This window comes from Onychomys torridus, unplaced genomic scaffold, assembly GCF_903995425.1.
Source record: "Onychomys torridus unplaced genomic scaffold, mOncTor1.1, whole genome shotgun sequence".
NCBI lineage: Eukaryota > Metazoa > Chordata > Mammalia > Rodentia > Cricetidae > Onychomys > Onychomys torridus.
Window position 1 is genome coordinate 297623 of NW_023411717.1, and position 25670 is coordinate 323292.

The following is a 25670-nucleotide window of genomic DNA, read 5'->3' on the forward strand; positions in this document are numbered from 1 at the left end:
AAATATCAGTGATTTTATAAAATACCCTCCTGTCTCCTCCATCTGGAAAGTAGAGATTGATCAGAAGACAGGGGAACCTTCCACTTCAGGCCTCTGTATTGAATGGGATTCTCCAATGTACTAGGAGGCATCTATCAAGACCTAGGATCAAAGTCTTGTCAGATCCCTGCTGGATTCATGCAGCTAATATGACACTAAGTGTCTTCTTCATCAGGTAAAAAAGTGGACAGAAATTTCTTGTCCTCCAAGGCCCAGTACTCCTCTGTTGTCTTCTGTGCAATGTATAGAAACTCAACACCACCATGGTCTCTCTTTTTCAAATATAAGCCACAGAGTCAGGACAGAAAGAAAAGAGGAGTTTCCTTACGTATGATTTTGGTGCAACCATCAACAGAAAGATTAAGACTGTTAGGAATGTTTGGTTGTTGTTAGTTTTGAACTGGCTAGGCAAATGCAAGTTTTACAGGGCATGCTTCAGGTGGGACAGGTGTATTTTTCAAAAAGAGCCAAAGCTTCCATCCTCCACAAAATTCCATATTATATCTGGTCTGATGTATAACAATAGTGCAATATTTCTAGGGCAATCTTCCTGCTCTATAAGTCATTGCTGAGAGACTTTAGAACTGTCTATAAACATTTCATAGCAACCCCATGTGGAGTGGGAATCATCAAATGGAGACCATGATTCGTTCAAGGTAAACACAGGAACACAAAATTGTTTTTTTTCCATATTAATTCTAAATGGCATAAGTTCATATCATCTTTTGCTTGCTAAATATTTGTTACCATGTGACAGCAAAAGGAAAAACCAAAATAAATTAATTGTGCAGAGCCTGAAAGCAGGTGCAGAGAGGAACCAGAAGGGTGTTTCCTGACTACACAGGATTTATTCCTCTCAGTTAACCTCAGACAATCCCAAGGAGACCATCTCCTATGGCAGTTAGAAACTTGCCTAGATGGATACAAAATCTCACACAGATAAACACAGTTAGTTCCTATATGTCACTCTCTTAGGAAACTACAGAAACAGAAGTGAAACTATCCAAAGGCCCACCTCAGTCACCATACAAACAGTATAGCTCACAGTAGAATGAAGTCCTCAACTGACAACTACAACTTGACAGTATTCCCATGGAGAAGCAGTTTCAAGGTGCTAAGTCTCACCTATAGTCAGGAGAAGTGCCATGTTTGTGTGAAACATTTGGAGGACATCTATGAGATTCATTTCATTTTCATCACATTGAACTTTCATACATTTACCTCCACAATCAATGTTTCTGTGTGTTATTTGACCAGATGGACTGTGCACTGGTGAAAATAGTGTACTGAGGGAGGGGGAATGCAATAGAAGAGATGCCCTGATATAGAGAGAGATACCATGGGATAGAGAGAGAAACCTGGTGCTAGGGAAGATGCCAGGAATCCCCAAGATGACTCCACCATGGGCTACTAGCAATAGTGGAGAGGGTGCCTGAACTGAACTGACTTGCTCCAGAGATCAGACCAGTGAATACTCTGTCATCATAAAACTTTTCTGCAATGACTGATGGAAGCAGATGCAGAAATCCACAGCCAATCACTAGACAGAGCTCCAGGAGTCCAGTCAAAGAGAGAGAAGAGGGATTCTATGAGCAAGTGCATTAGGATCATGATGGGGAAACATGCAGGGATGACCAAACCAAACTACTGGGAACTCATGGCTATCTCTCACATTTAAGTTTGTAAAAATCTGTTTTATCACAAAAGTGAATACTCTTAGATGTAAGTTTTTAATAATATGATACAATTCACAAGAACAAGATGCAGAAGTCACTGGTGAGGGCAGAAATGACACTGGCTCGTCATCATCAGATGTCAAAGGAGCTCCTGAAATATGGGTATCTTTTTCATTATGAAACTCAGGACCTATCCTAAGAGAGTGCCATGATTAGGACAGTGTTTTAGATTCAGAGGGTACAGAGAGAGAAGAAAGAGAGAGAGAAAGACAGACAGACAGAGAGAGAGAGAGAGAGAGAGAGAGAGAGAGAGAGAGAGAGAGAGAGAGTTGTGTTCAGGGCCTTTGTACTATAACAACTAATAGGTTTCAAATCTCTTTTCCATAAGAACTGTTGACATCAGGCTGAGATCAGAATCAATTGTACTTCCTATGTATTCTGTTTTATCTCTCTCTGTATTTCAAACAGTATTTTAAAATCAACATAGGTTTGTATAGTCTTTAACATAGAATTGGCCTAGGGGATTTATGCTTGCCATAACACATTCCCCAAACAATTACATCCATATTAAACATATATCATAGGGGCTGGGGATTGAGCTCACTGGTAGAGCAATTGCCTACCAAGTGCAAGGCCCTGGGTTTGGTCCTCAGCTCTGAAAAAAAAACATATAACATTCACATTTGTCATGTGGAGGAAATGTCTACTAGAAAAACATCTAAATTAAATGTTCAGAACTAAAGAGGCATCTCAATGACATCAAAATATTGAGATTACCAAGTACCATAGCATTTATCAAAACCAAGTGCTCTATAGAATTCATGTTACCACCAATGGCCTGTGAGAGATGATGTTGTATCAGTGTAGGTATATGTTCTGTAAATGCTTTAGTGTGTAGGTCAAGGTAATTAGACTAGAAACACAGAAAATATGAATAATACTTTATAAATATAAAATATGAAAATAACAGAAACTAAGAATAATCTCAAACTTTATCTTCAATTAACATGCACATGCATTGGGTTTTTATGTGATTTCTGTGCAAAAATTATTTAATAGTACTTTTAACCAATTACAAGAATTATATTTTATGGAAGTACAAAATAATAAATCTATCCATTACATCATAAGAGGCTAAACTTTTTGGTAGACACGACAGACAGAGTAAATAATACATTTTGAGGTCACTTGAGACTTAAGGTTGCGATAGCACTATGTGTTCAGCTTGTTTCTTTACTTGCCTTTAAGAGAAAATGTAACAACAAACATTACATGATTTTGATTTCCCAGGCTTCCAACTTTTACAACCACAGATAATAGCAGTTCTAATCTTAAGTTATGTGCTCTTCTATGCTCCTGAATCAAGAATATTTACTGCATGTGTAGTATTATATGTGCTATGACATTCACTTGCTGAAAACACAAAATATAGGTTCAAATAAATCTTATAAAATGAATATCCAGAATAGTTGAAGAAAGCAAACAGAACATGCTTGATAAACAAGGATGTTTGTAGCACGTGCACACACATACACACACACTCACACACACACACACACACACACACACACACACACACACTCACACAAAACACAGAGAGGCGGGAGAGAGGGGGAGGAAGGAGAGAGAGGGAGAGAGGGAGTGAGGGAGAGGTAGAAGAGTGTGGGAAAGAAATAGAGAAGGAGAGAGATTTAAAGAGAGACAGGAACAAAACAGACACAGGGTGAGTGAAGCAGAGAACTCAAATCTGGGCTTTCTCCTGGTTAAATATCACCAAAAGAAGTCTTTGATTTCTTTCCTTAATGGGATGTGGAAGAATATTGCTTAATCTGAGTTTATTATGTGTTTGAATCTATACATTTCAGAATCTTGTGTGAGCAATCACTAAAGAATTAAGTCTACTCTATTGATGCACTGAGTTGGAAATATTTAATATATTCACCTATAAAAACAAAGAATAAAAGAATGGATATGAAATCAGGTCCTAGCCTTCTGCTGCATACAAGAAACACATCTTCCCAGGCAGGGTGGCACACGCCTTTAATCACAGCACTCAGGAGGCAGAGCCAGGCAGATCTCTGTGTGTTTGAGGCCAGCCTGGTCTACCAAGTGAGTTCCAGGAAAGGCGCAAAGCTACCCAGAGAAACCCTGTCTTGAAAAAAACAAACAAAAAAAAAAAAAAAGAAAAGAAAAAAGAAATAAAAAGAAACACACCTCAACTTCAAAGACAGACATTACCTCAGAGTTAAAGGCTGGGAATGACTTTCCAATCAAATGGACTTAAGCAGCAAGCTGGTGTAGCCATCCTACTATCAGAAAAATAATGGACTTCAAATTAAAGTCAATCAAAGGAGATTGAGAAGGACATTGCATACTCATCACAGGAAAGATCCACAAAGATGAACTTTAAATTGAACATGAATGCCCCAAATACAAAAGCACTCACATATGTAAAAGAATTATTACTAAACATAAATCAAACCCCCACACATTAATCATAGGAGACTTCAACGCACACTCTTACCACTGGACAGATCTGCCAGACTGAAACTTAACAGATAAATAAAGGACCAAACAGATGTTATGACTCAAATGGACTAAACAGATATCTATAGAACATTCCACCCTAACAAAAAAGAATATACTTCTTCTCAGCCCCCATTGAACAGTCTCTAAAAGTAACCACACACTCAGTCACAAAGCAAATCTCAACAGATACAAAAATATTGGAATAACCTCCTGTATTCTGTCAGACCACCATGGTTTAAAGTTAGATTTCAACAACAATAAAATTTACAGAAAGCATGCAATCTCATGGAGACTGCATAATGCTCCACTGAACCACCAATGGGTTAAGGAAGAAAGCAATGAAAGCCTTCCTAGAATTCAATGAAAATAAATGTACTACATACACAAACTTATGGGACACTATAAAGGCAGTGCTAAGAAAAAATTCATAGCACTAAAAGCCCACATAAAGCCCACATAAAGAAGATGGAGAAATTTCACACTAGTGACTTAACAGCACAACTAAAAGCCCTAAAACAAAAAGAAGCAAAGTCAGCCAGAAGGAATAGATGCCAGGAAATAATCAAATTGAGAACTGAAATCAATAAAATAGGAAGAAAGAGAGCAAATACAAAGAATCAATGAAACACAGGGTTGGATCTTTGACAAAATCAACAAGATACACAAGGCCTTATACAAACTAACCAAAAGGGAGAGAGAGAGAGAGAGAGAGAGAGAGAGAGAGAGAGAGAGAGAGAGAGAGAGAGAGAGAAACTGAACATCCAAATTAAGAAAATCAGAAATGAAAAGGGAGACATAATAACCGACAATGAGGAAATCCAGAGAATCATAATGGCATACTTCAAACACCCGTACTCCACAAAATTGAAAAATCTAAAAGGAAGGGACAATTTTCTGGATAGGTACCACATACCAAAGTTAAATCACAACCAGATATACAATTGAAATAGACCAATAACCACTAAGGAAATAAAAACAGTCATTAAAATTCTCCAACCCCCCAAACAAAAAAACAAGGAACAGATGGTTTCAATGCAGAATTCTACTAGTATTTCCAAGAAGCATTAATACCAACACTCTTCAAATTGTTCCACACAATAGAAACAGAAGGAACATTACCAAACTCCTTTTATGAGGCTGCAGTTACTCTGATACCTAAACCAAGCAAATATGCAACAAAAGAAAGAGAATTAATGATGAATCTCCCTCATGAACATTGATGCAAAATACTCAATAAAATGTTGGCAATCCAAATCCAAGAACACATCAAAGAAATTGTCAAGCATGATCAATTAGTCTTCATCCCAGTGATGCAAGGATGGTTCAGAATACTAAAATCTGTCAATGTAATACACTATATAAACAAACTGAAAGAAAAAAAAAACACATGGTCATTTCATTAGATGCTGAGAAGTTCTTTGACAAAATCCACCATCACTTCATGATAAAGGTCTTGGAAGGATCAGGAATTCAAGGAAAATACCTAAACATAATAAAGGCAATTTACAGCAAGCCAACATCAACATTAAATTAAATGGCGAGAAACTCAAAGTGATTCCATTAAAACCAGGAGCAAGACAACACTGTCCACTCTCCCTATATTTACTCAATATAGTACTTGAAGTTCTATCCAGAGCAATAAGACAACAAAAGGAGATCAAGGGGATACAAATTGGATAGGAAGAAGTCAAACTTTCACTATTTGCGGATGATATAATAGTATACATAAGTGACACCAAAAATTCTACCATGAACAAATACAGCTGATAAACAACTACAGTAATGTGGCAACATACAAGATTAACTTTAAAAAAATCTGTAGCCCTCTGTTATACAAATAATAAATGGATTGAGGAAGAAATCAGAGAAATATCACACTTTACAATAGCCAAAAATAAAATACAATACCTTGGGGTAACTCTGATTAAGAAAGTGAAAGTCCTGTATGACAACTTTAAGTTTCTGAAGAAAGAAAGTGAAGAAGATATCAGAAAATGGAAAGCTCTCCCATGCTCATGGATAGGTAGGAATAACATAATAAAATTGGCAAAATTACCAAAAGCAATCTACAGATTCAATGCAATCCCTATCAAAATCCTAATACAATTCTTCACAGACCTGGAACGAAAAATACACAATTCATAAGGAAAAAAAACACAATAGGAAAGCTAAAAGAATCTTGTATAATAAAGCAACCTCTGGAGGCATTACAATTCCTGACTTCAAGCTCTACTATAGAGTTACAGTAATACAAAACAACTTGGTACTGGCATAAATACTGACATATGGGCAAATGGATTGAATTGAAGACCCTGACATTAATCCACACACATATGAACATATGCTTTTCGACAAAGATGCCTAAACTGTACCATGGAAAAAAGAAAGCATCTTCAACAAATGGTGCTGGCACAACTGGATGTCAACACATACAAGACTGCAAATAGATCCATATCTGTCACCATGCACAAAACTTAAATCCAAGTGGATCAAAGACCTCAACATATCCATTTACTCTGACCCTGATAAGAGAGAGCTGGGCAGTGGTGGTGCATGCCTTTAATCCCAGCATTTGGTAGGCAGAACCAGGTGGATCTCTGTGAGTTTGAGACAAGCCTGGGCTACCAAGTGAGTTCCAGGAAAGGCACAAAGCTACACAGAGAAACCCAGTCTCCAAAAAAAGAAGAAGAAGAAGAAGAAGAAGAAGAAGAAGAAGAAGAAGAAGAAGAAGAAGAAGAGGAAGAAGAGGAAGAAGAGGAAGAAGAGGAAGAAGAAGAAGAGGAAGAAGAGGAAGAAGAGAAAGTAAGAATTATTCTTGAATGCATTGGCACTGGAGGTCACTTCCTAAATATAACAGCAGGCACACAGGCACCAAAAGTAAAAATTAATAAATGTGACCTCTTGAAACTGAGAAGCTTTTGTGGAACAAAGGACAAAGTCAATAAGACAATATGACAGCGAACAAAGTAAAAAAAGTCTTCACCAACTCCATATCTGACAGAGGGCTGATCCGCAGAATATATAAAGAACTCAAGAAACTAGACATCAAAATACCTAACAGTCCAATTTAAAAATGGTCCACAGATCTAAAAAGAGAATTATCAACAGAAGAATATCAAATGGTCGAATGAACCTTTAAGGAATTGCTCAACATCCTTAGTCATCACAGAAATGCATTCAAAATGACTCTGAAATATCATCTTACATCTGTCAGAATGGCTAAGACCAAAACCAATGCAGACAGCTTATGTTGGAGAGGCTATGGATCAAGGGGTACATTCGTCTACTGTTGGTAGGATTAGAAATTTTACAGCCATTTTGGAAATCAGTGTGGCAGTTTCTCAGATAATTGGGAATACTTCTTCCTCAAGACCCAGCTATATCACTCTTGGGCATATACACAAGAAATGTTCAATCATAACACAAGGACACATGTTCAACTATGTTCATTACAGCTAGTAGCATTATTTGTAATAGCCTGATCCTGTCAACAACCTAGAGGAAGCTCAACTGAAGAATGTATAAAGAAAATGTGGTACATATACACAATGGAGTACTACTCAGCAGAGAAAACAATGACATCATGAAATTTGCAGGCAAGAGCATGGAACTAGTAAATATCATCCTGAGTGAGGTAACCCACACTCAGGAAGATAAACATGGCATATACCCTCTCATAAGTGAATACAAGATGTTAAGCAAATGAAAACTAAATAACAATACACAATCCCAGAGCTAGCTACCAAGGAAGACCCAAAGTGGGAAGCATGGATCACCCTGAAAAGGATAAAGAGATGAGATCTCCATGAATAAACTAGGGATGAGGCGTGGGCAATGGAGTGTATGGGGTAGAGGATGAGAACATAAGGAATAGGGACAGTTGAGCTGGAACTGGCATGGAATGCAAAAGCAATGAAAAAGATACCATGGTGGAGGGAGACACCATGGGGATAGAGAGAAACGCTGTGCTAGGGAAGTTGCCAGGAGTTCCCAAGGATGAGCCCAGGTTGAACTACTAGAAATAGTGGAAAGGTACGTGAATTGAAGTAGCATACCCCAGTGATCAGATCAGTGAATACCATAACTGTCATCACAGAGTTTTTCTCCAGTGACTGATGGAAGCAGATGCAATGATCCACAGCCAAACACCAGGCTGAGCTCCAGAAGTCCAGTCAAAGAGAGAAGAGGGATTCTATGGGCAAGTGCATCAAGATCATGATGGGGAAACCTGCAGAGATGACCAAACCAAACTAGTGAAAACTCTCATGAAACTTGGATCAGCAGTTGTGGAGTCTGTATGGGACTGGTCTAGGCTTTCTGCATGGTGAGACAGGTATGTAGCTTGATCTGCATTGGAGAGGGGGGCTGGTGGTATGATCAGCGTCCATCCCTGTTGCACCAGCAATCTTTTTGGAGCAAACTACCTATGATGGGATACATTTTGCATCCTTGACGCAAGGGGAGGAGCTTGGAACTGTCTCTACTGAATGTGTCTCTCCCTCATGGCCTTGCCTTCTTGTTGGGGAGCATAAGAGATAGGTTAGGAGGGGGAGTCTGGGGGTCGACAGGAATAGGGAAGAGTGGGATCTTTGATTGATGTGTAAAATTAATGAAATTTTTCTTCATTAAAAAAAAGAAAAAAAAAACTACAACTGTGAAGTGACAAAGGCACCCTTAGAATGATTATTTTAGAGGAAGGCTGGAGGCTAATCTTCTGTCATCTCTGTCCCAGGACAGCTTCCTGCTCCTCCACCGTTTCTGACACACTCAGGTAGTGGTTGCAACACTGTGTCTCTTGCACAGTAATAGACCCCAGAGTCCTCAGATGTCAGGCTGCTGAGATCCATGTAGGCTGTACTGGAGGATTTGTCTATAGTCAGTTTGGCCTTGTCCTTGAACTTCTGATTGTTGTTAGTACCACCGTTTCCAGTATAAATATTTCCAATCCACTCCAGGGCCTGTCCAGGCCTCTGCTTCACCCAGTTAATATAGTAGCTAGTGAAGGTGTAGCCTGAAGCCTTGCAGGACAACTTCACTGAGGACCCAGGTTTCCTTAGCTCAGCCCCAGACTGCTGCAACTGGACCTGGGAGTGGACACCTGTGGAGAAAATGGCAGAGTGGATGTCACTGTCAGCTCTGTCCCTGTTCCTTCTTCAGGTTTGAAACTGGAAAGCCCCTTACCTGTAGTTACTGACAGGAGGAAGAGAATGATCCAGCTCCATCCCATGGTGAGGATCTGTGTGCTCAAGACTGTGGATAGGACACTTATCTATGTTGTTCTGGGGTGTGGACATCCCTGTATTTACCACAATAGATTCACATGATTTTCATATTCATGAGGCAGGGTACATCTTACATAAAGACCAAGTCCAGCTTGAGAAGAAAGATGTAGCGGACCTTGGGTCAGGCAGCAGGATTCTAAAGTCCAAGTCCTAAAACTCTCTGAGGAAATGCATCCCATACTAATTCCCCAAGCCCTGTTGAGTCCTTGGGGATATAACATTATGACCTAAGCTCTCATTTCATAAATAAACTTCAGCTGGAGACTGCATCTCCTCATGGTGACAAAATTTATTTACAGGTGATAGTTGTGATAAAGATTTCAAAATCCCTACATCTTTGGAATTTGCAGTCTTCTTTCAGATATGTGCAGTTAGTAAATGTTTTTCCAGCAGGCTGCATACTGGACAACCTTAGCTAAAAGACCAAAAGTGAAAATGTTTCAAAAACAGTTGAAAACAAATATTATTGCAGCATTATCTACAACAGATAAATTATAGTACAAACTATATGTCTTCAACCAATGGTTGCATCGAAAAAACATGGTATAAATACAATAGAACATAATTTATTCATCAATAAAGTATAAGAAACTTACATCATTTTAAGAAGGTGAATGCAATTAGTGATAACATTATTAAGGTCCTTAAGACCTTCTCAGAAATAGATATTGTATAAGATCTCATTGTAAACCTTAGATATTGGATAGTTAGAAACATTTATGTATGTACATATATAATGACATACAACTCAAATTACCTAGTGGAATAAGTGGCAAATGGGAACAGTAGGAGTAAGAAAATGATAGGTTGAGATTATAGGATAAATAAGTACAGTGTACATTATACATATGTTTGAAAATTCTAAACATTGGAAATATTGTGATTTCAGAATACTGTTTCTGTTCATTCCTTGCAATTTTCATTCATGAATGAAATATATTTTGATCATATGCAATCCTCCTCCCTTTATGACCTCCCAAAGCAACAAGTGTCTCTCCTAACAAGTGTATTTTGTTATATTAATGAGTAACTCACTAAATCTAATAAATGCTATCCATATGGATATGGTGGAGGTCACCAACTAGCTCATGAGTAACCTCCAAGTGGCCACAGTCCTAAAAAAATTGATTCTAACTTCCTAAGCATTCTCCAAACAGCTCCTCAGTTTGGAATGGTCCATGAGGAGCCCCTCCCCTACCTGTGCTGTAATCTTTAAAAATACATTTTGTTTAGTAGTGGGAGCAAGACATACATGTGCCAAAGCCTGTGTGAAACAGAAGGCAACTTAAGGAGTTCAGTTCTTTCCTCCTAAGATGTGGCTCTTACAAATCAAACGAATAATTGTTAGGTTTGCCAAGAGGCACTTTTAACTGCTTAGCCTTTTCCCAGGCTTTCATGCTACAATTTTGACTGGTTTGATTTAGTGCTGGTCTTGTGCAAGTAATTACAGCTGCTAAGAATTCATTTGTACAAAGAGAAAATGTCACTGTAGACAGAATTTTGTCTTTCAATCTCACTCTCTTAACCTTACATTTTTTCATTTTCCCATTTTGTGATGTTCATTGAGCTTTGGGTGAGAGGTTGTTGTAGACATCTCATCTGTGGCCGAGTAGTCAACTATTCATTCTCAGCACTTTTACCAGTCATGAATGTCTACATTGATCATTACACATCACACAGAAACTTGTGTGTTCATGGCTGATAGCAGCACTAATCAATTGGCTATAAACACACATATTTATAAGGCTGTTTGACAATATGACCATTAGCAATACAACTAGGTTCTACTAGGGTTATGTTATCCTTTGCCATGGGATTTTTGAGCATGCTTATATGTGATGAAGTCTTTCCTTTGGAACAGGCCACATATACAATTAGAAAGCAGTTGATCACCACATAACAGTCAGGCACTAATGAGTACATGCAGCCAGAAGGTTTTCTCTGGTTCTCCCAGCCCCGTGGTCCTGCAGTTGCTTATAAAATAACTACTCAGAGACTTAATATTATTTACAAACTGTATGGTCAATGGCAGGCCTCTTACTAGGTAGCTCTTATAACTCAAATTAACCCATTTTTATTAATCTATGTTTTGTCACGTGTTCCATGTTCTTTGCTGAGACGTTGCATATCCATCTTCATTCCTGCTGTATTCACAACAGCTGAGAAAATGGAATCAAACACATAAATTAAAAAAAAAATGTGAGAAATATAGATCATGGAATACTATTCAATGGTAAAACTATAATAATAGAATCTACAGGTAAGTGGATGGAATTAGACAAAATATGCTGAATGAGGTCACCCAAACACAAAAAGACAAATTATTCATGTGCTATCTCATATGTAGGTCCATGATTAGACTGTTTAATTTCTAAAAGCAGAGAGGCTAGAAAAGGTCCATTTGTGTTTGAGATATTAAGGGATTGGATATGATGAAATAAATATAAAATGAAAATGGCAGGGACAGCTACTGGAGACACACAATTTCAAACATACAGTGGTGTTGGGAAATAGAGACGTTGATGGCTCGAGGTCTAGTTAACAAAATTTACCAGTTATAAGAAAAAGGTATTGAAATCTAGGATCTTGCAATGTAAGTAAAAATATAATTATGTAGAATCTATTTGTCAGGACAAAAAGAAGGGTCGAGGTAATAGGAGCAAAGAAATGCAATGTATGCAGTAAAAAGATATATATTGAAAATTTATTTCTGTAATAAACAAATCTGGAAATAATGAACAGATAGATATCTGTTTTTATATTTGTGATATTTTTCTTGTTGATGGAACAATTTTGTGCTCAGATTATTGTTTGTTTTATGGATTATGCTGCTATAGTATTTTAATCAAAAACAGTAAAACTAATAAAGGTCCATGAAAAACTAGAGATGTCTAGACAAGAGTTGTAGCTTAGTTATTAGTATTGTCTTGCTCTGACTATGTTCTATGAGTCTCAGTGTTCTGGTTCTGATTATGTTCTATGGTTATGTGAGATATCTGCTTACAAAGACCTGAATAGAAAATACATGGATGAGCTTTGCATGTTATTTTAACTTGTGAATCCTTGAACAGAGGTACCTGAATGGATGAACAGTGTTGCTTCCCAGAGAAACAAGAGACTGAACCTCTCACTTCTGGGTACATGATATCTCCCTGTGAATTAATGGTAATAGAGGACCCAAACATGCTGAACAGTATGCGGTGATACCATTGTTCTTGGTTCCACAGAGTAAGTGCATCGATTGGCCTTATTTTGGGAAGTTAAGGTTTTAATAGTTTGTGAGAGCCAGATGAGTAGATGACTCCAAGAAAACAGTGTCTTCCAGACACAGTAGGGATGATGCACATAAGAATTCACAGAGTCAGCCGGGTGGTGGTGGCACACGCCCTTAATCCCAACACTCAGGAGGCTGAACCAGGCGGATATATGTGAGTTCGAGGCCAGCCTGGGCTAACAAGTGAGTTCCATGAAGGGCACAAAGCTACACAGAGAAGCCCTGTCTCAAAAAAACAAACAAACAAACAAAAAGAATTCACAGAGTCTATGGCATCATGCAAGAACCTGCATTGGTTAAGTCTTGGCCTCAATGTTCTTTTGCTTAAATCTATGTTTTCTGATCTTGTACTTATATTTATATTTATTTCTCGTGTGTGTGTGTGTGTGTGTGTGTGTGTCTGTGCATGTTTCTTGTAATGTAAAAAAAAGAAATCTCTCTTCTTTGCCTATTTGCTTTCTATAGAGAGAAAGAAAGGGTGTGGAGTTGAGTGTGTGGGGAGACGGGAAGGACCAGGAAAGAGCTATGTCAGGGAAATCATGATTAGAATATATTGAATGAGGGCTGGAGAGATGGCTCAGTCATTAAAGGCTAGGCTCACAACCAAAAATGTAAGAATATATTGAATGAAATACATGTTTCTTGAAAAATAAAAATAAGTATATACAACTGAAGAAAATAAATACTAAAATATAAATCTCTGAAATACTTAATAATCTTTTCTGTGTTTGAACATGGAAATTTTACATATAACCAGCAGCAGCTGTAGTTTACCTAAGAGGCTTTTTAAAAGGAGTCCACAGAGGCTATGGAGTCCCCTCCACTCCTCACCTCATTTCTGTCCTGTTGATTATTGGTCCCATTGTCCCCCCTGCAGGTCATGGCCTCCATTGCAAGTATATTTATCTTGGCTTACACTGAAGTTTCACTGTCTCTGTTGAGCAGTAACATATCCCTGAAACTTCAGTGTTCACATAGGTCAGGTGAAGGGATAGAGGCCTCTCATTTTTCTGGAGTTAGTGACTGGATGTGCCAGAGATTGGTTTTAAGTCCTGTCTGTATTATTAGTAATGTCCTTTTGAAGGGCAAAGTCTTCCCTGGATGCAGCTGGATCCAGTCCCAGCAGTACCCACTGGTAATGCAATAACTATAAGAGAAGACAGGGCCACTTACAGCTTCATCAGAGAACACCTGGGTCACAGTCCCTGAATTAGGTGACTACAATCTGTCTTTATCTCAGATGTAGCATATCACACATCCACATAAGAATCCTTGAGACAGTGAGATACAGGAGTCGACAGAAAGAGGAGGAACCAGTGTGGTACTCACAAATCAGATAAAAATGCCAGAAAAATAGGTTTAAAATTGAGAAAAAACAGAAGACGAAGTCAAGCTAATTTGGGCTATGAGTCAGAATGAATCCTGACTGTATATTTGGCTATATTTAAAGGAATAAAGAAAGCAGAGTTCTGATTGACAAGTATCCTCATTGGTGGAGGGTATGTGACCTTACACATCTGTATCTCACCATACCTACCTTTCCAAGTCCAGGATCATCTTATTCCTGGACAAGACAAGTGTTAGTAAAGGTTTTCAGGAGCTGAGTGTTTTCACAGATAAAGGATGGATTTGTAATGTTTCCAGGAATGAAAGCATTCAATAACATTTTGGAAGATTTTTCTATGCATTTGTCTGAAGTGTAAGTACACAAATTAATACAAAAACATATGCTACAGAAAGTCACGATATATGTATGTTTTACTTTAATGTACCTAATATACCAGTTGGGACTTGGATGAAGCATGACATCTCTTCATTCATTGGTCAGAATTGACAAGATGAAGTGTGTACTGTCATTCACAGTGAAACAGACTCTTCAGTATACAGGAATATTTATTCCTACAATACAGAATGCTGGATTATCTTATCTTGGATTTAAGATTCTGTTCTGACCTTGTTAATGGCTATATTGTTATATTTTGTAGTCCACTATGTTGGGTTGCTGCTGGGCTATAATTAGCAGCAATGTGCAGGATTTGCAGCCTGCTTCTCATCATGTTGATGACTGTGGTGATGCTGTTACCTGGGATGAAAGGTTTCCTACTGCTGATTCAGAGAAGAATTTCCAGGACCATCGTGTTACAAGAAAGCATCAGCAAAGGTCGGTTTGGAAAAGTTTGGCAAGACAAATGTTGGGGAGAAATTGCTGTGAAGATGTTCTCTTCTAGGGAAGAACGTTCATGGTTCCAAGAGACATTTATCAGACTGTGATCACTCCAAACCACAGAGGAGGCAAAAAACAAACAAACAAACAAAAAACCCACCAAAATCTACAGAGAACCATGATCACACCTAACAGTGACTTTGAAATCTTTAAAAAGATGACAGGATCCCACAACAATGATTCCACATGGACTATGATAAAGCCATTAAGCTGATTAACATCACCAAAAGATTGACTTTGTACTATAAACTGCTTAGGACTATTTTGAGATGTCTAGCTAAGATAATCCAGCCCGATAAGACTACTTGAACAAGGACTTGAAACAAACCCTGCACTTTCTCATTATGCAGCGGCTGGACAAATAATACAAGACTTGACAATTAACCCAAACTTAGAGTTTTTGTTTAAAAAAGAAACAGGAGAATATAGATATGAGGTAGATCACTGAATCTACCGTGAGAAAATAGATAAAGAAATAATAGGATAAATGGGTAGATGATTGAATCTACACTAAAAAGAAAAAGGGAAAGATATAAAAATGACAAAAGGTAGATTACTGCATCTATTATGAAAAGGAAAAATACTTTTAAAAAGGAACTAATTGTTTTATATAGGGTAAGTAACAGGGTAATTTTTTTCATCTGAGTTTATCAGTTACTGGACTGGACATTGTTAATATATATAATAGAGTGTTTATCAGAATCTGTCAAATGTTAATGGACTAGACATTGTTAATGTAATTCTTGACTGTATATATTGTATATACTTATTGGATACGATTTTTCTTCTATTAGTTATAAGCTTTTCTTAATTTTAGACAAAAACAGGGGAAATGTGGTGGTATTGTATTCCCCATAATATTGTGCACCCTAATAAATTTATCTGGGGTCAGAGAACAGACAGCCACTAGCTACAGAGCCAAAAATGGTGGCTAGACAATGGGTCAGAGCAAGCCAAAGCAGAAGCTGGGCGGTCGTGGTGCATGCCTTTAATCCCAACACTTGAGAGGCAGAGCCCTGCAGATCTCTGTGAGTTCAAGGCCACATTGGAAACAGCCAGGCATGGTGACACAAGCCTTTAATCCCAGGGAGTGGGGGCAGAAAGAGAAAGATATATAAGGCGTGAAGACCAGAAACTAGAAGCACTTGGCTGGTCAGCATTTGGCTGCTTAAGCATTTAGGCCTTTGAGCAGCAGTTCAGCTGAGACACATTCGGATGAGGACTAAGAGGCTTCCAGTTTGAGGAAACAAGACCAGGTGAGGAACTGGAAAGGTGAGGAAGCTGTGGCTTGTTCTGCTTCTCTGATCTTCCAGCATTCACCCCAATAACTGGCCTCAGGTTTGATTTTATTAATAAGAAATTTTAATATTCATGCTACATCAGATTTCTGCTGCATAGCTTCTCTTGAGCTCTGTGCTCCTTTGCACATGTACATGTAGCTATCTCAGTGGCTCTCTTCTCACAGGACTAGCTAGACAATACTCTAGGAATAATTCTGATAGGTATGTAACAGTCTGGAAGGAAGGCATCTGCACATAAAAATGAACATAGATGTTTAGACTGGCCTCATTGTATTTCTTAGGAATTGAAAGCATTTAAATATAGCAATTCAGTAACCCCACAAATGACCTCATAAAACAAAATGATTAATTTCATTTCAGCTAGTTTAGAGGTGATTAAAAGCAAAGCATCAGGGAAATTTTCAGTTGCTGTTTCCCCAGCATGATTTCAGGGTCCTGGTGCCTAGTGTTCTATAGAAAGAGACTTGTTCTCAGACAGGACACCTGATGATCCAGGGGTGTGTTTTTTATCCAGTGATAACATTAATCAGTTGAGGCTCTGGAAGAACTAACAGCTGAGAAATCCTTGGCTAGAAATTTGTTTGCTGAATGTTTGTCTTTCAGCCCCAACAAAACTAAATACATATTTTTCAGCCTCATAGACTTGAATTTATTTTGTTTTAATTCCTATTTTTTATTAATTTTGTCATAAAATGTATTTCAATCTTATCAACCAAATACTTTCCACATATATCATCTTATGATTCTTTCTCTCTCTCTCTCTCTCTCTCTCTCTCTCTCTCTCTCTCTCTCTCTCTCTGTGTGTGTGTGTGTGTGTGTGTCTGTGTGTGTGTGTGTGTGTCTGTGTCTGTGTGTGTCTGTGTGTCTGTGTCTTTGTCTCACTCTTTCCCTCCCATCCTCCCTCCCTTCTATTACTTACCTATTTTTCTTCCTTGTCACTGTTCCTAGTGTAGATTCTATGTCTCTGAGGATGGTGATTCAGACCTTAAGAAGAAACTCTCCCCAGTCTTAGTACCTGCTAATTTGCCTTTTGTGCTAGGTGGGTCTGTAAGGAAGCTTCTGCATGGGCAATCATGATGGCAGGAGCAGGAAGCTGAGAGCTCGCATCTTCAAATGCAAACACAAAGCAGAGAGCAAATCAGTGGAGTAGTTTATGTCTGGGCTTACATGGAGGTCCCTCACTGTGCCTCTAGCTCAGTAATACACAGCAGTGTCCTCAGATCTCAAATGTTCAAGGGAGATAGAAAGTGTTGTTGGAATTGTCTCTGGAGCCAGTGATGGTAGGCCCTTCACAGAGTCTGGGTAGTTCTCATTATTACCATGAGTAACCACTGAAACACTCTCTTGCTACTTCTCTGGAGTCTGGCAGACACAGATCATCCAGTAGCTGCTAAAAGTGAATGCAAAGGCCGAACAAGAGAGTACAGGAAGCCCACCTAAGACTCCACTCTCTGGACTTTATGTTGGACACCTGCAAAAACAGGGAAACCTGATCAGGAAACTGTCACATGTGTTCACACTCATTATCAATCATGCCTACTCACTCACTCAGCATATCTTATTCTCCATAAATTAACCATTAAAACACAGACAAGGAAAACTCAACTGATCCCCAACTCCATGGTAAGTGGTATGTATTCAATGCTGATCACTGGATGGGAAAACCTGGGAATTCAAGAGCTGCAGGTTCAGGGCTGTCATGATATTTATGATCTGAGGAATAACCATCTGGGAATTCTGAAGTATAATCTTAAAGGAGCAGTTCTACTGCAGATAACAGACATGAAATAAAAGAACTGGCAGCAACAATTGTGTTAAACTGTCATGTAGTTATGCCTTTTACCAATAATGTTTTTCTTCTTGCCTTTTGTGCCTCATAAAAAAATAAAATATTTACATGTGCCAAAGGACAAATAGAAAATTTAGTGAATTTTGAATTCATATCTCCAAATTAATAAGTTGATTTGGAGATAGAGCTTGGTAGTCTAACACACATAGAGCCCTGGTTTAGATCCAGAATTCCAAAGAAAATCAAATAAATACAGTTTGATTAATGATGTAAACAATTGAAAACCTCTGCTTGCATATATTTTAGGATGTTTCTGTGTAGGGTATGTTTGTTGAAACATCCATAGGAAACAAGTCACTATTATCTTCTACATAGGCACAGGTCCTATGTCTGTAATGATCACTGGATGGAGAGGAGGCTGCAGCCTGGACTCTAGGGAGATCATGCTCTAATGTTTCTACATTCTCATGTCTACTTGATGAAATCATATTGCCATAGTGGCCATGGGCTAAGATTCAAGATTAAGACAGTAGTGATAGCTCCCTCCATGAGAAAAAAGGATTGCTTTCTAATTTTTCAATTGTATAATTCATTCCATTGTGAGAAAAACTGTCTTCATAGTGACTAAGTGTTCCTGTGGATAGTGACATCTCTATTTTGGTGATATACCTACCTGGTAGAGTGACATATATTAAGGAATTACCTGCATTTACATGTTGTTACTTCTGCTTTGGGTCCTCCAGGAAAACAGTACAGCTCAGTAAGCAATGGTCTTCTGGATTTTGATTGACTGTGTAACATGTGATTAAGTGAGGTGAAGAAACCTTGATGGATCCTGGAACCTCCCTTGCTGTCTGCTCTATGCATCTTCTTCTCCTGCTCCTGCTCTGGCTGGGGTATGAGCACCATCTGCTGACCTGCACAACTCCCAATAAAGGATTACCCTTGTCTGGGTCCTGCTTCCAACATGTCATTTCAGAGTCGGGCTCCCAGCTGAGGCCCATCCAGGTAGACACTGGGCATCCCCTCCATAGCCTTCCTTGAGTTCTAGAGTGCTCTACACATGAATGTGAGTTCAGAAAAGCAAATTCCCAACACAGTTATTGTTGGAGACCATAAATGTAAATCTATATATAGTGTGAGAATATCATTACTTTCTTAGATATGTATAGATTGACATGAGTGTATGTACACATATAAACATACACCTAAACTTCACATGGATGTTCATAATTGCTTCTTCAGACTTCTTAGAAATAGGATACATTAAAATTACTACATAAATATAGTACATGGGATTTAAAATTGTCTCATTTTCATGTAACTAACCCCAAATGTGGAAAGATCCAAATGCAGAGCAAGTAAAGAATGAACTTTCATCTATAGTTACTAAATTGTGTGGTACTATATGGTCACTAAGATATAGGAACATTTAACACCATGCCTTTTTAACACCATTACTCTTTCCATTCCCAAGCTTCTTACCATTGAACAAGACAGTGAAAATATACCAAAAGTAGTGTTCAGTTTAAAGAAAAGATATATTCAGACATGGGGTGAACTCTTCTTATCTAAAAGAGAACTGATCTCTTAAAAATACTGCCATGTCTCCCTGAGAATTGTATCATTAAAGGTGTAAAAAGTGAGGACACCATTGCTGGTGTGAAGTCTGATGAACACAACCTCCTGATGTAGTAGAGGTGTTCTCAGCACGATGGACACATGACCAACCCTGGTCTACCGACTTATCACTGTACCTCAGCACTTCTTTGAAGAGGATAAGCATTTATACACCTGATATAAGTACTATTGATGACATCTAGATTTTTCCAATGGATCACATGCAAGACATGCTCTCTACTCAAATCTAACACTGGACTTCTGTCCTGAGAAATGCTTTTGGGAAAACTTTGTCTGTATACCTACATGGGCGCATTTTAAAGAGCTTCTTTCTTCTGTTGAATTCCAATGAATCTCCTCATCATATAGAACTTCCAGACTAGACAGGTCTTTGGTATTAGGTTTCAAAAAGCAGGCAATGTGTCACTAACTAATAAGCATCTCTCTTCTGAATCCCAATGTTAGAATTGAACATAATTCCCTTTTAGTGGGCAGGCTACCAGTCCACCATTGTAGTCAAATGATATTGTTCATTCAGCATAAGATTGGATATGTTCTAACAGAAAATGAGTCTAGGTGATTCACACTTGACATTGGACATTCCTAGTATGATACCGTCCATATCAATCACACATAATTCCTCTTTCATGGGGCATGATCCTAAAATATAGGAGCATTTAAAATTAGTCATTGAGCTGCATAAAGACAATTTACCCCAACGTTAAACCCTGGAAATTTCCAAGTCGTTTGGGTCTCCATGTAGGTTTTGTTTACCAATTTATCCACAACCACATGCTAATGAGGGTGACACAATGTATCCCATGGACCATTGGAAATGATTTGGTCAGTATAGGTTCATGCTCCGTGACAGTCTTTTGTGTTCAATGGTGTAACATGTTTTGCTTAGTTTTTTTTTTTCTTCTGAGATATTTGGGACAAACTGCAGTGCCCTGTGCATGCTTAGCATGTACTATTCCTAAGTTACTTCTAGCCCTATCTTCTTAACTTCAAAATTGTACTTTATCCTGTGGCTGAGTTGCTAGTAGTGCATGGGGAGCAGATTCCTGTTGACGGTCTATGTCTGCCAAAAAGGAAGATTCCTTGATGATAGAGAAGAGCTACACTTATACATGGATATAAAGATTGGAATTTAAAATGTGGGGAGTCTTATCACCTTATGTGAAATCACTTAATTTAAATTATTTACATGTTATGCAATTCGTATATGTGTGTGAGTGTGTATATGTGACTCTTAAGTAAATAAACACTGAGGTTTAATTGGCGTCCTCAGTTACCATCAGTGTTCTTTGTCCCTCAGCTTCATGTCTCTCTCCATAATTCCCTCCTCCTCCCATTAACAGATAAATTCTCTCTGTTTTCTCATTCTCACTGTCATAATGTTTGGGTTCTAGTACCCACATCTCTAGAACTACTTCTCCCACAAGTCCCTACAAACATGGTCCTCTTTATTTTCCTTGATTTCCACAGTGACAGATACCTACAGAATAGTCTACGCAAACACCAAAGGATATGCATTCTACTCAACAGACCACAGAAGTTTCTCTAAAATGGACCACATATTGGGACAAAAAACAAATTTTAACAAATTTAGAAAACTTGAGGCCAGTCTCTGCATCTTATCTGACCACAATTCAATCAATATTAAAATCTACAGTGAACAAATAGTATTCTCACACTTTCATGGAGATTAGACAACCAATTACTGATCAATGGAGGAAAGAAGAAATCAACAAAGAATTTTTTTTCATTTCCTGTAGTTGAATGAAAATGAAAACATGCTATAACAAGATCTCTGGGACTGATGGGAAACATCAAAGGCAGAAATTTTCTAGTTTTGTGTGTTTTAGGTCTTTTTGGATGTTGGATGATGTACTGATGTGAGTCCTTCACAAAGGACCCTGGTCACTGCAGAAGGCAGAGGATGTATGACTTTCTGTCTGCACAAGTCCCTGACATACACACACACACACACACACACACACACACACACACACACACACACGCACTGTGGTGGTATTGTGTTCCCTGAAATATTGTGCAGGTTAGTAAACTTACCTGGGGTCAGAGAACAGGATGGCCACAATATTAAACATTAAACATGAGGGTAGGCAGTGGTAGCACAGGCCTTTAATCCTAGCATTCCAGAGACGGAAATCCCTGTGGATCTCTGTGAGTTCAAGCCACATAGGAAACAGCCAGGCAGTGGTGACACACACCTTTAATCCCAAGAAGTGAGCCTTTAATCCCAGGGAGTAATGGCAAAAACAGAAAGATATATAAGGTGGGAAGAACAGAAACTAGAAGCGTTTGGCTGGTTAAGCATTCAGGCTTTGAGCAGCACAGTTCAACTGAGATTCATTCCAGATGAGGACACAGAGGCATCCAGTCTGAGGAAACAGGATCAGCTGAGAAACTGGTAAGGTGAGGTAACTGTGGCTTGTCCTGTTTCTCTGATCTTCCAGCATTCACCCCAATACCTGGCCTCAGGTTTGATTTTATTAATAAGACCATTTAATATTCCTACTACAACACACCTTCATCACAAGTGACTGGACATGGCTTTACCATCACCAATGTTGTCCTGCTGCTATCAGCACGAATTTCTGGGACTATTAAACAGTAAATAATTTCAGATGCATGGGTTGCTGTTGGCTCAAGCCCATCACATCAAGTCCGTCTGATGGCATCCGTTGCCCTCTTCAGAGATATGTGAGTAGAGGCTCTATGACTGTATGAGAGAAGTAAAATGCAGACGTTTTATTTCCAATGCTGAATTATGCTCTGTGCATTCAGTTTGGGTACTTTATTGAGAACGTTCTTGAATTATGCCCACTCCTTCACCAGCAGACAGCTGTTCTTCACTGCTTCATTCTTAGAGTTGCTGATGGCTGCCTGTCAAAAGATGCAGGGATTTGGGAGCTGAAAAGGGGGAACCTTGCTCATAAACGTCCAGGAGGATCTTATCCAATGTAATAGATGACATGCCCAGCAGGGAAGCTCATGCTCTAAGTTGTTGTTATGGAACAAGTAACACAAACTTCATGAAGAGCTAATATTTGCAGATATATGTCTGCTGTAACAGTAATTACATAAATTCTCAAGGATTTTAACTTAAAAAAAAATTCAATCAGGGCTCATAGGGGATCACAGAGACTTGATGCCACAAAGGTCTCTGGGGAGGCCACATTACTGAAGACCACATGCACACAACTCATTGAACATGGATATATTAAGCTGGTTTCTATATAGAAACTTCACCCCAACATTCTTGTGTCTTTGTTAATGGAAGTTTCTTTACAGACCACCAAAAGAGAATTATAAGTGCCAACCCAGCCACAAGTCATAAGATCTACAATCAGTCCTAACTGAAAAAATATGCTAGGGCAATGGTGGCGCAAAGATTGTGGGACTAGACAACAAACATCTAATTTGACTTAAGAACTTCTCTACAACATGGAATCCATACACAACTTTTATTATGTATTTATAATTCAAATAGTCTTATTTTACTGTTTTTCTCATATATAGCCCTCTGCCTTATTTGCTTTATAGAAAATATTAAAATAAAATTTTGATAAATTGAAAAGGATTAATGACATTTTATGGATGTTGAACTTAGATATTAAATTGAGTAAAGATGCAACATTGTGTTGATTACTGCATAATTATTGCTATATTATAGCCAAAACTGAGAAAAAATGTGCTAGAGAAATGTATATTCTAGGCAGTATTATTCTTTTGTAAACACATTTTAAATTCTTTAACATTTGTGACTGTATTTATTTTGTTTGCCAAAGGCTGTGTTTCTTGCAGCCCTCCCATCTTAACAGGACAGTATTTTCAAAGAGTGGAGGAACCAAGTCCGTCACTACAAAAAGATGCAGAGAAATCTAGAGCCTCCACTCTGGGACCCTGTTCTGATGTCCTTCCATCTCTCTAGTTCTGCCTTAAACCCAGAATATGACTCTCTATACTGACTGAGGTTGAGACTCTGCATGAAGAGCCTTGAAATCACCTCTCCATGAGAAAAGATTGTCAGGTCCTAGTTTTTCCGTTGAGGAATTCATTCTACTGTGAGATAAACTGTCTTCAGGGTGACTAAGAGAATCTTTGAATTATGACACTTCTGTTTCTGTAGCCTTCACAGAACAGTGACATAGATTCAAGGAACTAACTTCAATGATCTCTGCCAGACCTTACATCCTTCAAGACAAGTGTTCTGACATAGGACTCAGTCTCCTTGGCTTGTACATGGTTAATTGAGAGGAATAAACTCTGGGTAAAATCAGGAAATACCCTAGCTGGCCCCTCTCTGCACCTGCTCCTCAGGCTCTGCACACTTTATTTAGATGTTTTTCTTATCCTGACTCCTGGCAATAAATACTTAGCAATGATACTGAAGACATTAACACAGAAATGGTAATTTTATTAAGTATAAATCACACTGCATACTTACACATAAATAATGGAGGTTCTTTTTGCTGAAAGAAAAAGAACACACAAAAAAGAAAGCCCAAAGATTTTCCTAATTCATTACACTGCACCTTAGCATTATGCATTTTACATGTGCATCATCCTTAACTCTGTTTATGTCCAACCTCATGTTACACTTTGAACAGTTTAAACAGAGACAGGACACAAAGTGAAGCCAGGTAGACAGATTGAAATTTATACAACAAAGATAATGCCCTTCTTCCTTTTGAAAAAAATTTAATGCAGTATATTCTGATTGCTGTTTCCCCTTCCCAATTCCTAGATTCTTCCCCAACACCTCTCCCATCCAAGTCTGCCTCATCGCTTTCTCTTTATCTCTCAAAAAAGTCACCTACAATAATAATAAAATAGAAAAAGATTAAGTAAAAACAATGGAATATGACCAGACAAACAAATAGCAGCACCACCAGAAAAACAAAACAAAACAAGAAACAGAGAGACACACATCCACACCGTGAGAAATCTCATAAAAACACAAAGGTGGAAACCATAATATGTACACAAATGACATGTAAGGAAGGGGAAAAGCTGTACAAAGCATTATGGAACAAATATTTTTTTCTCACACCTGATTACAGTTTCCTCCCAGTTGACTACTCCCAGTTCCACCCTTCTACTAACATCTGAATCTACTCTCGTTATGTCTTGCATTAGAAAAGAACAGAATTCTAAGAGATATTAATAAAATAAAACATAATAAACCAAAAGAAGAAACCAACACATTGTATTTGGACAAGTCAAATCAATAAAAGGAAAAAAATCCCAAGAGAAGACACAAGTATCAGCGAGCCACACGTTCACATACTCAGGAGTCCCATAAAAATAAGTGGTAACAAATATAGAGATCCACCCAAGACATTGTAGAGAGATCTTGGAAAACACATATCCAAAAAACTGCATGTCTCCACCCCTCAGAGCACAGGGAACCCCACAGAAGATGTGGCTGAAATAGTGTAGTAGCTAGAGAGAATGCAGGACATCTGGAGATCAATGACCTCTAAATGAAGTGAGCAAATGTCATATGAAATCAGGGAAACTGAAGAAGAAAACACAGGGTAAACATGCGTCTGCACCAGGTCCTCTCCATGCATATTATATTTTTTAGGTTAATATCACATTTTCTCCACCCATTTTTCCATTGATAGACATCTAGGCTCTTCTAATTCTGGTTATTATCAACAGAGTAGTAAAGAACATGATTTAGCAAGTGTCTCTTCTAGGACATAGAGTCCTTTGGAGGTATGCTCAAGAATAGTATAGCTGCATGCTAGAGTGGATCTATTTCCAGCTTCCTGTGGAACAGCCACACTGATTTCCACAGTGGCTTTACCCAGTGGGTAACTTGGCAGTATAAGGTGTTTGGGCACTTCAAACTGACTCTGCTGAGTGCAACAGAGAGCTCCTTGAATCAAGGCCATACC

The 25670-nt window shown here is 38.4% G+C and overlaps 1 gene segment (V, D, J or C); it reads right to left on the reverse strand.

Annotated features, from left to right (window-relative positions):
• Nucleotides 1–8494: 8494 nt before the first annotated feature.
• LOC118575307 lies at nucleotides 8495–9486 on the reverse strand. The segment is given in 3 exon segments: nucleotides 8495–8515; nucleotides 9032–9342; nucleotides 9426–9486. Coding segments are annotated over 3 exon segments (378 nt in total).
• Between the last annotated feature and the right edge of the window lie 16184 nt (nucleotides 9487–25670).